Here is a 14326-nt window from a genome sequence, read left to right on the forward strand (position 1 = left end):
GTCGCTGCCGCCCGCGTGGCGGCCATGGGTGCTGCCGGTGCCGGTGCCCGCCCGTGCACGCCAGGACCCCTTCACCTCCCGCGTGTCCTCACAGTCCTCCACGTTCACTGAGATCTGGGACTGGGCCAGGGAAGGGAGGGCGTGAGGGCTGCGGGGAGGGGTGCGGGACCCAGCGAGGGGGTGAGGGCCATGGGGTGACAGGAAAGAGGACAGACTCTGGGGCCCAGGGGGCTGTGTGCCTTCCTCCCCCAGCTAGGGAGGGGTGCCAGGTACGGCTTCCTCCTGAGCCCCACACTGCCCGGCCACCCGGTCTCGCTACAGGTCTGGTCAAGGGATGGGGGCCCCAACCCTGCCCTGCCCCCAATTCACCAGCAACTGAGGGTAGCTCTCTTAACTACTCTGGACCCTTGTTTCTGTGGATTTGGCTGGGGTCCCATCCAAATGGGATGTCCCCACATGTCCTGGCTTTGCCCCAGGAGGGTCACCCCTCCCCGTGCCTCAGTTTCCCATCTCAGATGGGGCAGCAATCCCTCTTGCACATGTCCTCGGGGGCTGGTGAGCATGTGGTGGACTGCAGTGTGGCAGGGCCTGTGCTGGGCTCAGTGGGCACACGGGGTGCTGGGGAGATGTGGGACCCCCACCCAGGTGGCACCTTGGAGAAGCCGGGGGTGTTGGGGGAGGGCCGTTGGGCCACATCATGGGAGGCACCCGCTGTGGTGGGGGCTACAGCAGGACACGTTGATGGCACATGTAGCTGGCCAGGGAGGGGAGAGGACGTTGTTCAAACCCATCGGTGACTTCCACCCCTGGGCCTCAGTTTCTCCACCTGTACAGGAGGGCAGTGGCTACCAAGAGCCCCCTCTGAGCTGCCCCGTGGCCCACACATCCTCAGGACCCACTCCCTGCCCCCGTGTTTCCCAGGGCCCGTGGTGGGGGCTGGGGGCGCTGGCAGGATTCTCCAGGCGGAGCTGAGGTGCTTTGGTGTTAAGCAGGAACTTCACGTGGGCTCAAAGGGGGTGCTCACCTGGGCTCTGAGGTCATGGGGCTGCAAAGGAAAAGAGGGGCCATCTGGGACCCGTGGGTGCATCTCTGTCCCCACAGCACTGCCTCAGCCCCTCTTGGGGTCTACACAGAAAATGCTCAGGGCCAGCAGGGCTGGTGGCGTGGGGTCCGCCCGTGTCCTCTTACAGCTCTCAGACGTTTCCCCAAGCCTCCTCACCCCCACTCGGGGGTCACAGCTGTCCCGACTGGAAGCCCATGTACAGGGCTCACGGACATCCCAAATACAAAGGTGGAGGCAATCGTACCCTGGGTGCCCAAAACTGACAATGGGGATGAGGGTGAGAATCACAGAGAAATGGGGGGACAGCCTCCGTCCCAGCCCACCCAGGGCCACCCCACAAACCTCCGAGGTGGAGAAGACGTGGCACTCGGTCCTGTAGATGCCGATGGGGATCTCGGCGCTGGAGGAGCAGAGCTTCTGGAAGAGGCGGCCGTAGGTGCGGATCCACAGGTCGTCCTCGCCGATCTTCATCTGGAACGTGCAGGGCCCTGGGCTGCGGGTGGGGTGGCGCCCAGAGGCCCTCGGCTGCTGTGGTTAGCCAGGGCCAGGCGTCCAGTGACCTGCCCTGAGACAGCCCTGCACGGCCCCAGCCCAGCCTGGCCCCAGTCACTCACGGCACAGAGGTAGCCGGAGCCCGGCGTGGTGTCGAGGCCCAGCAGCAGCCTGGTGATGGTGATCATGTAGTCCTTCACGAAGGACTGGCCCGGGGAGGGAGCCGCAGTGAGGCAGGCGGGCACGGCGGGGCCCAGGTCTGCACCCCACCGGGCGCACCTGCCAGGCGTCTCGGCCTCCCGTGCACGCACACAGAAGCCACCTGCCTGCTGGTCCATGAGCACAGGCCAGCAGGCAGACACGAGCCGGGAAGCCTGTCCTGGGTTTGGTAATTCACTTGGCCAAGAACCACGAGGGCCAAAAGGGATCAGAAACCTAAAGGCTCCAGAAGTGGAGCCCAGGGCAGCGCTGGAGGGGAGGACTTGGAGCACGTGGAGGTGAGGTCCTGCTCACCAGGGGCAGGGACGGCCCGCAGGCCTCCCCAGGATCCCGGAGGGTCACTCAGAGGGAGGCTCATTGCCTAGAACTGGGACCAGATGTGGGCTGAGAAGAGAGGATGACGGGGGGCTCCCCTGGGCACTGCGGGGACCCCTCCCGGCTCCGCATCCTGACTGACCTGGTAGAGCAGCGTGTCCAGCATGCTGATACTGAACACGCGGCCGGCGGCGAAGGGCAGGCGGAACATGAAGGCCAGGTTGGAGCCGTTCTCTCGCTCCCTCTGCAGGAAAGGGGGGTCCTCAGACTGGCCGGTGGCCCCGGTCCCACAGCTGCGTGGGACAGCTGTAGGGGTGAGGGCGTGCGTGCACCAGCGTTCCTGCGCGTTCCTGGTGTGTGAGCGCGTGTCTGCACGTGTGTCACACCAGCAGACGGCCGACCCACACCAGGCCAGGACACCCAGCTGTGTCTCCCCAGACACACTCATGACCAGAGTCTGGGAGGAGGTCCCCCTTGTGGCCCCTTCCTCGTCTGCTAAGGTGGCAGCATGGCATCTTCCATCCCTCTGCCTCCCTCTCGTAAAGACCCCGTGATGACACGGACCAGCGACGAAATCCAGGATCGTCTCCCACCTCCAGGTCCTTAACTTCCTCCCATCTGCAGAGCCCCTGTTGCCATGTGAGGTCACACGTTCCCAGGCTCTAGGGCTAAGGTGCAAACATCTTTGGGGGCAATTCTCGAGCTGAACGCACCCGTGGGGGAGTTCCCTTGAGAGCCTCAAAGTGAGCACAGGGAGCGTGAGAGGCCACAGCAGAGCCTGCGCTGCCCATGAGGCCACACTGCCCACTGAAGCCAATGCTCCAGATGTGAGAGCAGGCAATGGCTCAGAAGCACAAGCGGCGAGGAGCCTGTCCCAGCCCGCGGTGGCCAGCCTCCTCCGAGGGGCAGGCGTCGTGTGGTTGCGGCGACTCTGCACCTGAGCTGGTGCCCCTACACTCGCCGCTAGAACTCGCTGCCCGTCACAAGAACGAACAGTGACATCCCCGCAGTAACAAAAGGATTGTTCTCTGTCGCTCGGAGTAGCACTGAACGGGCAATCAGGACCCCGACACGACCAGAGAGACGGCGGAAGCAAAGAGCGAGGTTGGGACCTGGAACCTTTCCCAGAGCTTTCGTCCCACCTTTTGAACAAGGGACTCACATTTTTATTCTGCACAGGCCCCTGCAAAGCACGGCCCTGAGGGACAGGAGAATCTCGGCGGAGCAGAGTGCGTCTTCGAGTTTATAAGTGACAGGGAAACGCACGGTGAGCCCTTCCTGAGAATAACTGGCTGGGAAACCTCACAGTCAGAGGGGACCTGGGACGGGGGTCACGGCAGCCCCGGGATGAGGCTGAGCCAGGCCAAAGGAGGCACCGGCGGGGGTACAGGCTACCCAGACAGGAACGGTGGCCACAGAGCGGCCGAGGTGGCGGGGGCGGGCACCTCGTCCTCTTCCCCAGGGCCCCAGGGCATCTTCCAGGGCAGACTCGCAAGGGGAGATGCCCTGTTGGTTCCACTTGGTGTCCTTAATAGTTTTTAAAGGGTTCGCGTGCTCTTCTACAACTGCTACCTCTTGGCAAGGCACGTGGGTCTCAGCATTTCCAATTTCTACTTTTTACATTAAATGTGACAAGTGAGTGCAGCGCAGCTCATGTGCGGTCACATGCCTGGCACGTCCCAGCTGCTCGGCGCCGCTTCCGGGTTCTTCCCCGAGTCCTGTCTTTATCCCTTGAGTGCGCCCGAGCCTGGAAGCTGGTGGCTGCAGAGAGTTGGGGCCACTCTCCGTGGGCTTTCTTCTACTTTTTGTCATTCCTTGACGTGGGATACATGTGATAATAAGCACATAGGCTTTATAAAGATAATTTGTTATTAATTTCTCTTGAGAAAAGGGTCTCAAGCTGCCCCGGTGCTCCTGTCACAAGCTGGTCACGGTTGGCCCATCTGAGTGTCATGTCAGGTAGCCGGGATCTGCCTGGAGTGGCAGAGACCCACCGGGGACCCACGGCCAAGTCCATCCAAGGCGTGAGAAGATGAGGACTCTGGCAGCCCCACAGGTCTGGTCCTCGCCAAGGACTGGGTGTGACAGCAGATCCGACCTTCTCTGGACAGTGGATGGTGGCTGGTGGCCAAGCCGGCCCTCTTCCTGCACACACTGACCCTGCCCAGCGCCCAGGGCACCCGTCCCACGTGGGCCGGCAACACGCCAGTGCAGGGGAGCCCAGGGCTGCTTCCTGAGGACTTTGTCAATGTCCTGACTTTGCCCCAGGTGGTCCCTGTCACACCTGCCATCATGAAACCAAATGACTGGGGCTCAGGGACTGTTCACCACCCTGAGGAGGGGAGTGGGCCGCAGCACCCGGCAGCACCGAGGGGCCCCTGGAGGCCGCGCTGAAGGGAAGGAGCCGAGGCTGACCCAGCTGGGGGGAGGGCGGCGATTGGCGCCGGTGTCTGCCGCGGCAGGAAGGGGAGCGGGAGCGCGTCTGCCACGTGCCTGCCAACCCGCCCTGCTTCCAGCCTGCCCAGCAGAACGGGGAGGTGTGAGGCCCATGAGGAGCTGGGCCATGTGGAGCCCGAGAAGGCGGCGAGTAGGGACCAGGATGGCGGCCATGGCCCGACTCCACACCAGGCTCCCCGTCCACGTGCGGGTCAAACTCGCTCTTCCAGGTCCAGAAGATCCTCCTCTGACCTGGGGAAGCCTGGTCTCCAAGGCCTTCAGGGCTGCAGAGGCAAACGTGCCAGCCTGCCGTGCACACGACCATCTCCAGAGTGGGGCAGGCTGAGCCCGGCTGCTGGGGACGGTCCCGTGGCTTCCTCTCCACTCTGGCAGGACTCCGGCCCCCACAGGCCTCCTGCTCTGTGGCCGAGTGGAACCCACATTCGTTGTCCATCTGGGCTCAGGCCAGACCAAGGCATGTCTGCCAGCGCCACAGAACTCTGCACTCGTCACTTCTACCTTGTGTGGATGACTGGTCCCACTCGGGTGGTGACAGCTCCTGGTGTCACCCTGGGCTGGCCACACAGGCCACTGGCAGCTCACTGGTGAGGACGTTAGCCAGGCTGGTGAGGGTGGGCTACTCTTGACCAAGGCAGCCACGATCTCCATGGCCAACTCGCCCGCTTCCTGGTGCCAACCGTGAGTGGCCTCAGTGCTGCCCTGCCTGACAGTGGCCCCGTGCACAAGCTGGCGCTGCCTCAGCCCGTGCAGGGGCACTGGGTGGGGTGGCAGCAGCTCATGTACCAGGACACCACGGTGGGGGCCATGCCACCCATGCCCGGGCGGGACCCTGTGTCCCCCGTGGGTCCTTTGTCCTGGGCTCCACGTCCAGCCCCAGCTGACACCCTTCACAGAGTCCTGCTTCACAGGAGCAGAAAGGAGCGGAAAGCTGATTCCAGCTCTGCCACTTGCTCTGCTGTGTGACCCAAGGCGGGTTCCCTCCCTCTCTGATCCTCAGTCCCTTGACTGTCCAGGGAGCGCTTGTCAGAATGAATACGTCTCCGATTTGGGTGCAGTGTCCGGGGCAGACGAGGTGTCCATATTGTTTGTGCTAACAGTTACTGGCCGATCCCTGCAGAGCTGCCCACCCTGAGGGCTCCCTGAGGGGCTGGGGCTGCACTGACTGACTGACCATTGCACAACAGACAGCCTCGGCTTCTAACATGCCAGGCCTGGTCCCTGCTTAGGGAGGTGGTGGCTGCTACTGGCCAGTGCCCAGTGGACGGCGAGGGAAACAGGCCCTACGATCAAGACCCTCGCGTCTGGCTGCACCCCCTTGTCTCCTGCCCCCCTTGGCTCCTTTGTCCTGCATCCTCCAGGTTCCTGGGGTGGGGGCCGGCACAGGGGGCAGGAGCCACTCACCTTTTCTAGTTTGGAAAGAGCGAGAGAGTAGCTGTCCTTGGCGCGGAACTGCATGAACCGCATGTTGGAAGGGTGGGTGAGCTCCGTGGTGATGCTGAGGCTGGGGAAGAGCCTGCAGGAGGGATGGGCTCAGGGTGGTTCCCATGGTCATGCGTGTGTGGGATCTCGGGGTGGTTCCCATGGTCATGCGTGTGTGGGGTCTCGGGGTGGTTCCCATGGTCATGTGTGTGTGGGATCTCGGGGTGGTTCCCATGGTCACGCGTGTGTGGGGTCTCGGGGTGGTTCCCATGGTCATGCGTGTGTGGGGTCTCGGGGTGGTTCCTGTGGTCGTGGGTGTGTGGGGTCTTGGGATGGTTCCCATGGTAACGGCTGTGTGGGGTCTCGGGGTGGTTCCCGTGGTCACGGCTGTGTGGGGTCTCAGGGTGGTTCCCGTGGTCGTGGGCGTGTGGGGTCTCAGGGTGGTTCCCGTGGTCATGCGTGTGTGGGGTCTCAGGGTGGTTCCCGTGGTCGTGGGCGTGTGGGGTCTCAGGGTGGTTCCCGTGGTCATGCGTGTGTGGGGTCTTAGGGTGGTTCCCGTGGTCATGTGTGTGTGGGGTCTCGGGGTGGTTCCCGTGGTCATGCGTGTGTGGGGTCTTGGGGTGGTACCCGTGATCGTGGGTGTGTGGGGTCTTGGGGTGGTTTCCGTGGTCACGGCTGTGTGGGGTCTCGGGGTGGTTCCCGTGGTCACGGCTGTGTGGGGTCTCGGGGTGGTTCCCATTGTCACGCGTGTGTGGGGTCTCGGGGTGGTTCCTGTGGTCACGGCTGTGTGGGGTCTCAGGGTGGTTCCCGTGGTCGTGGGCTTGTGGGGTCTCAGGGTCGTCCCTGTGGTCACGGCTGTGTGGGGTCTCAGGGTGGTTCCCGTGGTCGTGGGTGTGTGGGGTCTCAGGGTGGTCCCTGTGGTCACGGGTGTGTGGGGTCTCAGGGTGGTTCCCGTGGTCATGGCTGGGGATGGTCCCACGCGTGGCCCTGCCCGCGGGGCTCACCGGAACATGGTCTGCACGTTGACGATGGTCTTGGCGTCCGCCATGTAGTCCTCCTCCGCGCTCATGGTGCTCTCCTTGTCCACCACCACCAGGTTGTCCGCGTAGATGATGCCGCACTGCAGGAGGCTGTCCAGGCTGGCGGGGGCGACGGGACCACTGCAGGGACCAGTCCCGCCCCCACAGGCCCTGCACCCACGGCGCTCGGGACTCCTCTCAGGGGTAGGATACGGGGGACCCCACTCGGTTCCCTGTGTCCCGGCTGTCCAGAGCCACCTGCCTTGCCACACCCGGAAGACCTTGGAGGAGGAGGGGGGCTGGGGATCCCTCCCTCTGCAAAGAGACGGGCAGACGCCCCCAGCCGCACGGGCCTCACTTGTCCACGGAGCCCTCCATGTAGTAGACCATGGGGAAGCAGCAGATGGCCTCCAGGAAGTGGTGGTCGGGCCTGTGGGGACAGCGGGTCCTAGAGGCGCCCACCCTGCCCCGCATCCCTCCCTCCCCAGGTCCAGCAGGGCTCTCGGAGCAGAGCTGGGCAGAGCAGGGTCCCCTAGAACTGCAGCACATTGGACCTGGGGGCCATTCGGGACAACAAGGTTCTTTATTTCACCCAAGGAAGGGGAAACTGAGGCCCCAGGGGGCGGCACTTGCTGAGGTCAGACAGCCAAGACTGGGCCCTGGGCTCTGGCTGCCAGAGGTCCCCCGGGTGAAAAGGTGCTGGGGGAAGAGCCACATGTCCCCCGCCCCAGGACTCACAGTTGGGGGACGAGCAGGAGACAGACAGGGAGCCGAGAAACTATGGGGGCCAGAGCAGGGGAGCGGGTGGAGGGAGGCCATGCTCTCAGCACGGCCGCGGGGCCGGGCTCACTTGTTGTCGAGCAGCAGCACGATGGGGTTGAGCTCCTTGCGCGACCTGTAGTAGGCCCGCAGCGGCACGATGAAGTTGTACAGCCCGTTGCCGGCCGTCTCCGCCGAGACGATGATGAGCTTGTTCTTGAACCCATAGGCCNGGTCTCGGGGTGGTTCCCATTGTCACGCGTGTGTGGGGTCTTGGGGTGGTTCCCGTGGTCATGCGTGTGTGGGGTCTCAGGGTGGTTTCCGTGGTCACGGCTGTGTGGGGTCTCGGGGTGGTTCCCATTGTCACGCGTGTGTGGGGTCTTGGGGTGGTTCCCGTGGTCACGCGTGTGTGGGGTCTCAGGGTGGTTCCTGTGGTCGTGGGCGTGTGGGGTCTCAGGGTGGTCCCTGTGGTCACGGGTGTGTGGGGTCTCAGGGTGGTTCCCGTGGTCATGGCTGGGGATGGTCGCACGCGTGGCCCTGCCCGCGGGGCTCACCGGAACATGGTCTGCACGTTGACGATGGTCTTGGCGTCCGCCATGTAGTCCTCCTCCGCGCTCATGGTGCTCTCCTTGTCCACCACCACCAGGTTGTCCGCGTAGATGATGCCGCACTGCAGGAGGCTGTCCAGGCTGGCGGGGGCGACGGGACCACTGCAGGGACCAGTCCCGCCCCCACAGGCCCTGCACCCACGGCGCTCGGGACTCCTCTCAGGGGTAGGATACGGGGGACCCCACTCGGTTCCCTGTGTCCCGGCTGTCCAGAGCCACCTGCCTTGCCACACCCGGAAGACCTTGGAGGAGGAGGGGGGCTGGGGATCCCTCCCTCTGCAAAGAGACGGGCAGACGCCCCCAGCCGCACGGGCCTCACTTGTCCACGGAGCCCTCCATGTAGTAGACCATGGGGAAGCAGCAGATGGCCTCCAGGAAGTGGTGGTCGGGCCTGTGGGGACAGCGGGTCCTAGAGGCGCCCACCCTGCCCCGCATCCCTCCCTCTCCAGGTCCAGCAGGGCTCTCGGAGCAGAGCTGGGCAGAGCAGGGTCCCCTAGAACTGCAGCACATTGGACCTGGGGGCCATTCGGGACAACAAGGTTCTTTATTTCACCCAAGGAAGGGGAAACTGAGGCCCCAGGGGGCGGCACTTGCTGAGGTCAGACAGCCAAGACTGGGCCCTGGGCTCTGGCTGCCAGAGGTCCCCCGGGTGAAAAGGTGCTGGGGGAAGAGCCACATGTCCCCCGCCCCAGGACTCACAGTTGGGGGACGAGCAGGAGACAGACAGGGAGCCGAGAAACTATGGGGGCCAGAGCAGGGGAGCGGGTGGAGGGAGGCCATGCTCTCAGCACGGCCGCGGGGCCGGGCTCACTTGTTGTCGAGCAGCAGCACGATGGGGTTGAGCTCCTTGCGCGACCTGTAGTAGGCCCGCAGCGGCACGATGAAGTTGTACAGCCCGTTGCCGGCCGTCTCCGCCGAGACGATGATGAGCTTGTTCTTGAACCCATAGGCCTTGGCGTCCTCGTGGCTGTTGTGCTTGCAGCCCTGGCGGACACACCGCGGTCAACGCCGCCGCCTCGCCACCTCCCGGAGCACCCGGTTGCCGGCGACGTGGCCCACGGCCCTCTCACGGCCTGCACGAGCCCCATGGGAGCTACAGGCGCCTCCAGACGCCAGGGCTGTGCCCACGGCCACCGCTCCGTTAGCAAGTGCGGGGTGGTCGGCGTGCAGATGCATGCCCTGCGCTCACCCACATCTCCCAGCTCTGTCCATCCAGACGCCCGGGAGCAGGGACACCCCAGGGCAGGGAGCGTGTGCCCAGATCTCGTTTACTGAGCATCGTTTTCCACTGAAAACAAATCAGCGTTCCTTGGAGAAGTGCCCCCGGGCTGGGGCGGGGGGTGCAAGCTGAGGCTGGACCACCCCGGGCTGGGAAGCGCAGAGGGGCTTCAAGGGTGGGGGACATGCTGGAAGGACCAGCGGGTGGCCCTGGCCCCGGCCCCACCAGCAAACCCGGTGAGCCGAGCACCAGAATCGATAACGATCTGTGAGGGACAGGGACGCCTCAGGAGGAAGCGACGGGTCATAACCCACTGAACAGGCCGAGTCCACAGGCCCTGCTGACACCTGAGAATAAAACGTACACGGGCAATGCGGACACCTTCCTCAGGGTTGGAAGCTAACAGAATACACGGAAGGAATTTGGAGTTTTAGAAAATCCCTATTGACACCGAAAGCAATGGTAGAAATTCACCAAAGAGTGGTTCATTTACCTGGTCTCAACCTGTCTCCCCACAAACGGCTTGTTAACTACAGAGGGAAAAACAGTAATTTTTATGACTCGGCCACCTTGTCACGGGATCAAAGTTAACATTGCCGGTGATGTGCCACTCTGGTGCCCCGGACTTCCTGCAAGCACGTGGCTGCGAGCTCACAGGCTCTGCAACGTCACCGGGGACCCCGGCAGGACCCGGGGCCACTCTCTGCCACTAAGTGGCCTGCGCTCTCCAGCAGCCTGGGGTAAGCTGAGGCACGTTCCAGATTAGGGAAACTAAGCCCCACTGCAGAGGACAATAAAGGCTGCCGGGACCATCAGCGCAATCTGGGCGTGCGCCGTGGGTGAGACTCCAACGCCCAATGTCCCCGTCCCGATTCTGGAAACTGAACTATGATTGGCTACGAGAGACAGTCCTCGTCCTTCAGAGACACTCGGGATGTATTCACGGAAAGGGCACGGTGGCTCCAACCTGCTCTCAAACGGTTCAGGAAAGACGTGCCTCTAGAACAGAGCGGAGAACACGAGGCAGAAACCGAGTTTGGTGAATCTGTGTAAAGGGCCTACGATTTCCTCGAAGAATTCTTGCAGTTTCCCCCTAACTTACAATTATATGAGGATATGAAGTTACAGAAAGAAGCCTGGGGAGGCGTGAGCGCCCTGGCGCTCGGGGTCTGAGCGTGGAGGGTGGCACGGCCCCCGCCTTACCTTGTCCAGCCGCAGGCAGCAGAAGGGGGCCTTCACGGGCAGGAGGTGGCAGAGGGTCGGGGAGCTGCCGATGTAGGGCGAGTTTGGGGGGTAGCCCTTCACGTACCTGGTGGGAGACAGGAGCCCTTAGCACGGCCCATGGCATGGTGGCCCCGTCCACCCCTGGCTGGGGGACACGGGAGCATCTGCTCCGCCCCACCCATGCAGCACTGCCCCAGACCACCTGCGGCCACCAGCATGTCAGACCTGCTCAGCTCTGGTGCCCAGGTCACAGTGTGTGCTGCAGGGCATGCCCAGGGTGGCCACACAAGGCGCCAGACCCCGAGGACAACAGCCGTTGCATGGCCAGGGCTGGGGGGAGATGGACTTGGTTCCCGCCAGGGTCTTGGGGTGGCTCCAGGTGAAGGTGGGTGCAGAGGAGCCCCTCACTGTGGTTCCCCTCACCCAGGGTGCAGGTAGTGCTGGAGGAGGGGCTCACCCCCCACTGGCACAACCCCCATGCCCTGTGTTCTCTCTCTGCTCACCCCTGCAATGAGCTTAGACAAGGCCTTGAAGCCAAGGGTAGAACCCAAATGAGCTGACTGCCCGGTCACCCCTCCCTGATGCCCCCCCGGGACCCCAGACTCATGGCACGGACACTTGGGCCTCAGTCCCTTCTCAGCTTGCTTCCACTGGGCCAGGCTGGTCTCCCCAGCAGGCCGCCACCGCCGTCCCTAACAGCGCCCAGCACACACCAAGCTGTGGGGCCCCCAGTTCAGCTCCGCCCCCAGTTGCCTTACAGGCTGCAGACTCAGAGGCCAGCCCTGCCATCTGCCCCGCGGGGTCCAGGAGCCCTGGCCAGTCCCCCCTCGATCTCAGAGCTGTTCTCTGGCAGCTGGTGCGTCATGAAAGCGCATTGACTCCGTCCCGGAGGCAGACAAAGGCCGGGGGCAGAGTGTGACAACCCAGCTGGGAGCACGGGACCCACAGGCCAGCCGTGGTCCTGTTGTCAGGTGCCACCTGTCTGTCCTGGCTGAGGCCAAGTGGCTGAGAGCTGCTGAGGGCAGACTGGGGTCTCTTCTGTCTCATAATTCGAAGCAGGAAGACCTAGCCCCAAACCTAGGCCGGAATGACAGCTCAGGAGGGGCCTGTGGCCTCCAGGCCTGGACACTGCCTCGTTCAGGGATGGCTTGGTGTGACCTCCGCAGACCCTGCACAGAGGACCCCCACCCTGGCTGAGCGGGCTGTGACCCAGGGCACGAGGTGGAGGACAGTGATGGCCGTGGGTCGCCACCAGCTTGCACCCACTCCGAATGGCCAAGGTCAGGGCCTCAGCTGGCCCAGCCATTTTGGGGCTAGGAAGATGGGCGAGAACAGGCCCCTCTCTGAGGGTGACCCTGCCAGGAGCTGGCATACGGTCCCCTGCTGCCCCCGCTTCTGCAGGTCGCCATGGGAGGTCTGTGGGTCCTAAGGGAGAGGACTTCGCCCTCTCAGCTCTGCACTCCCAGCCCACACTGACAGGAAGGGGTGCAGCCAGCAGACCCCACAGTGCGGTGCTCAGGAGCTCCAGGGTCCCACGGCTCTGCAGCGGAGCCTCAGGTGGGTGGATCCCAGTTCTGATGTCTGTGTGTCAGGGCCCCCCAAGATTCCATTGCCAAACAAGAACTTCCGAGAAGCTGTTCAGAGGCTACGGTTCAGGGCATGGGCGTGATCTGGGGCTGCCACCCCGCCGAGCGCAGCACCAATGCCGTGGGCCCTGCCTCTTCCTGGGCACCCAGCACCATAGGGATGTCTTCCTCCCCAGTGCCAGCCACAGCCAAGAGCCCCCAGGGCCCCCCGAAAGCCCTGTCTCACGGCAGTGCTCACTCCACCACGGCGAGCCCCTCGTCCTCCGAGGGCGTTGCCTCGTCCTCTGACTGGTCACTCAGCAGGTCGCAGGGCAGCAGGGCTGAGCTGTCGGCCAGCTCCAGCACGGGTGCGATGCTGGGCCGCCGGTTGCCCGAGCCGTTCTCTGTGGGCAGTGTCAGCTTGCCACCCCCGCCACCCCCGCCGCTCTGCGAGGGCTGGAACTCCGTGTTCTGGAGGTCCATGGCCACCGTCCCTGAAAGAGAGCGGAGGAATTGGCTGCAGGCCCTCCCCACCCCAGCTCCCTGGTGGGCAGCGGGTTCCCGGAGCTGATGTGGACACAATGGCTTCAGAGACCCCAGGTCACGTCCTGGCTCCTCTTCTCCAGCTGTGGGGCCCTGGGGAGCTTTGAGTCTCTCTGAGCCTCAGTTTCCCCCTCTGTACATGAGGACAGTGCCCCCTGGGGTGGTGTTAGACAATGACCCCAGGGCCTCAGCATTCAATGGGCACATTCACGTCAGCTGCTGTGATGTCAGTGCTGACCCCCTGAGGTGAGGGGATTCTGGGGGATCAGTGGCTGGGCGGCTGGTCACTCTGCCTTGAGGGTGGGGCTAGGTGGGGGTGGCCATGGCCAAGGGTGACATGGGAGCAGCCAGGCCATTCAGCACCTGCTGGAGCAGCCTCTGTCTCTCCTATGGCCCAGGGTGGCCAGGCGGGGGCTGGGGAATGGCTCAAGGATGTGGCCCAAGGTCTCTGTGGGCCAGGACCCCAGGGAGGGGGCTGAGAGCTGCCTGAGTCACCGTGGTTTCCTGGGAGCCATCTGGGCAACGTGCCTGACATGCACATGACAGATGGAGGCATGGCTGGGCGTGGCTGCGTCCCCACCCCCACGCCCTCGGCCTTTGGGTCTGGGGGACTGTGTGCTGCACTGAGCTGACCAGTCGTGCCTCCAGTAGGGACCATGTGCTGACCCCCAGGCTGGGCACGCAGCAGGCGCCCAGCAGGGTCATCTTGCTGCCCGGGCCACAGCTCAAGCCTGGCACTGCACAGATGTGGCAGGGCCCTAGCCCAGCCTGTGGGTCTCTGTCCTGGGTGGCCACCTGGCTTGTCCCTGCTGCCTCACTGTCCCCCAGAGGGCCTGGCCAGGAAGGTGTGACACCTACCACTGGGTGGCCCTCAGAGCCCTGGCACACGGGGGCCCCAGAGAGAAGGCTGAGGGCCCAAGCCCCTGCTCCTTTTGACCTCATCCAGCCGACTCCAGCCCCAGTGGACAACAGGGCCTCGGCCTACTCAAGGGACGTGGGTGGAGGAGGCCCTCTGGGCTGATGAGACCACCCGGGTGTCCAGCTCAGCCGCTGATGGCCCTGGTGGCACTTCACCCACCAGGATGGCTGCCCGCCCTGTGCACCCCAAGGCCACAGGCTCCCAGTGACCTCTGACCCAGAGTGGCCCACTCAGGCAGGCACTGGACACAGTGACCGATGGCAACAAAGGCCCTCACAGGAAGGCGGGGACACCCCTCTGACAGATTAGGAAACTGAGTCCCAGAGTGACTCAACTGGCCTGAGGCCAGGTGCAGGCCAGAGCAGACCTGAGCCTCCAGGTGGGGTCTCCTGCCTCCCCCACGGACGCAGAGGGCGGGCGCCCCGAGGAGCCCCGCGGGCCTCACCCATGGAGGCGATGGCCCTGTGCACGGGCGGGCGGGGCCCCAGGCCGGCAAGGGCGCCCC

The 14326-nt window shown here is 64.2% G+C and overlaps 1 protein-coding gene across 1 annotated transcript in view; it reads right to left on the reverse strand.

The window, feature by feature from the left end:
- Positions 1-14326, reverse strand: part of LOC103604782 (potassium channel subfamily T member 1-like) — an 89641-nt gene that overhangs the window by 8079 nt on the left and 67236 nt on the right. The window contains 18 exon segments of the mRNA XM_008589353.1: positions 1-120; positions 1025-1045; positions 1406-1534; positions 1678-1761; positions 2232-2395; positions 4448-4979; positions 5129-5443; positions 5948-6059; positions 6970-7104; positions 7343-7414; positions 7835-7979; positions 8075-8208; positions 8298-8432; positions 8671-8742; positions 9163-9335; positions 10774-10879; positions 12619-12853; positions 14267-14308. Of these exon segments, the coding sequence (XP_008587575.1) occupies positions 1-120; positions 1025-1045; positions 1406-1534; positions 1678-1761; positions 2232-2395; positions 4448-4979; positions 5129-5443; positions 5948-6059; positions 6970-7104; positions 7343-7414; positions 7835-7979; positions 8075-8208; positions 8298-8432; positions 8671-8742; positions 9163-9335; positions 10774-10879; positions 12619-12853; positions 14267-14308 (2726 nt within the window).

This window comes from Galeopterus variegatus, unplaced genomic scaffold, assembly GCF_000696425.1.
Source record: "Galeopterus variegatus unplaced genomic scaffold, G_variegatus-3.0.2 Scaffold5395, whole genome shotgun sequence".
Lineage (NCBI taxonomy): Eukaryota > Metazoa > Chordata > Mammalia > Dermoptera > Cynocephalidae > Galeopterus > Galeopterus variegatus.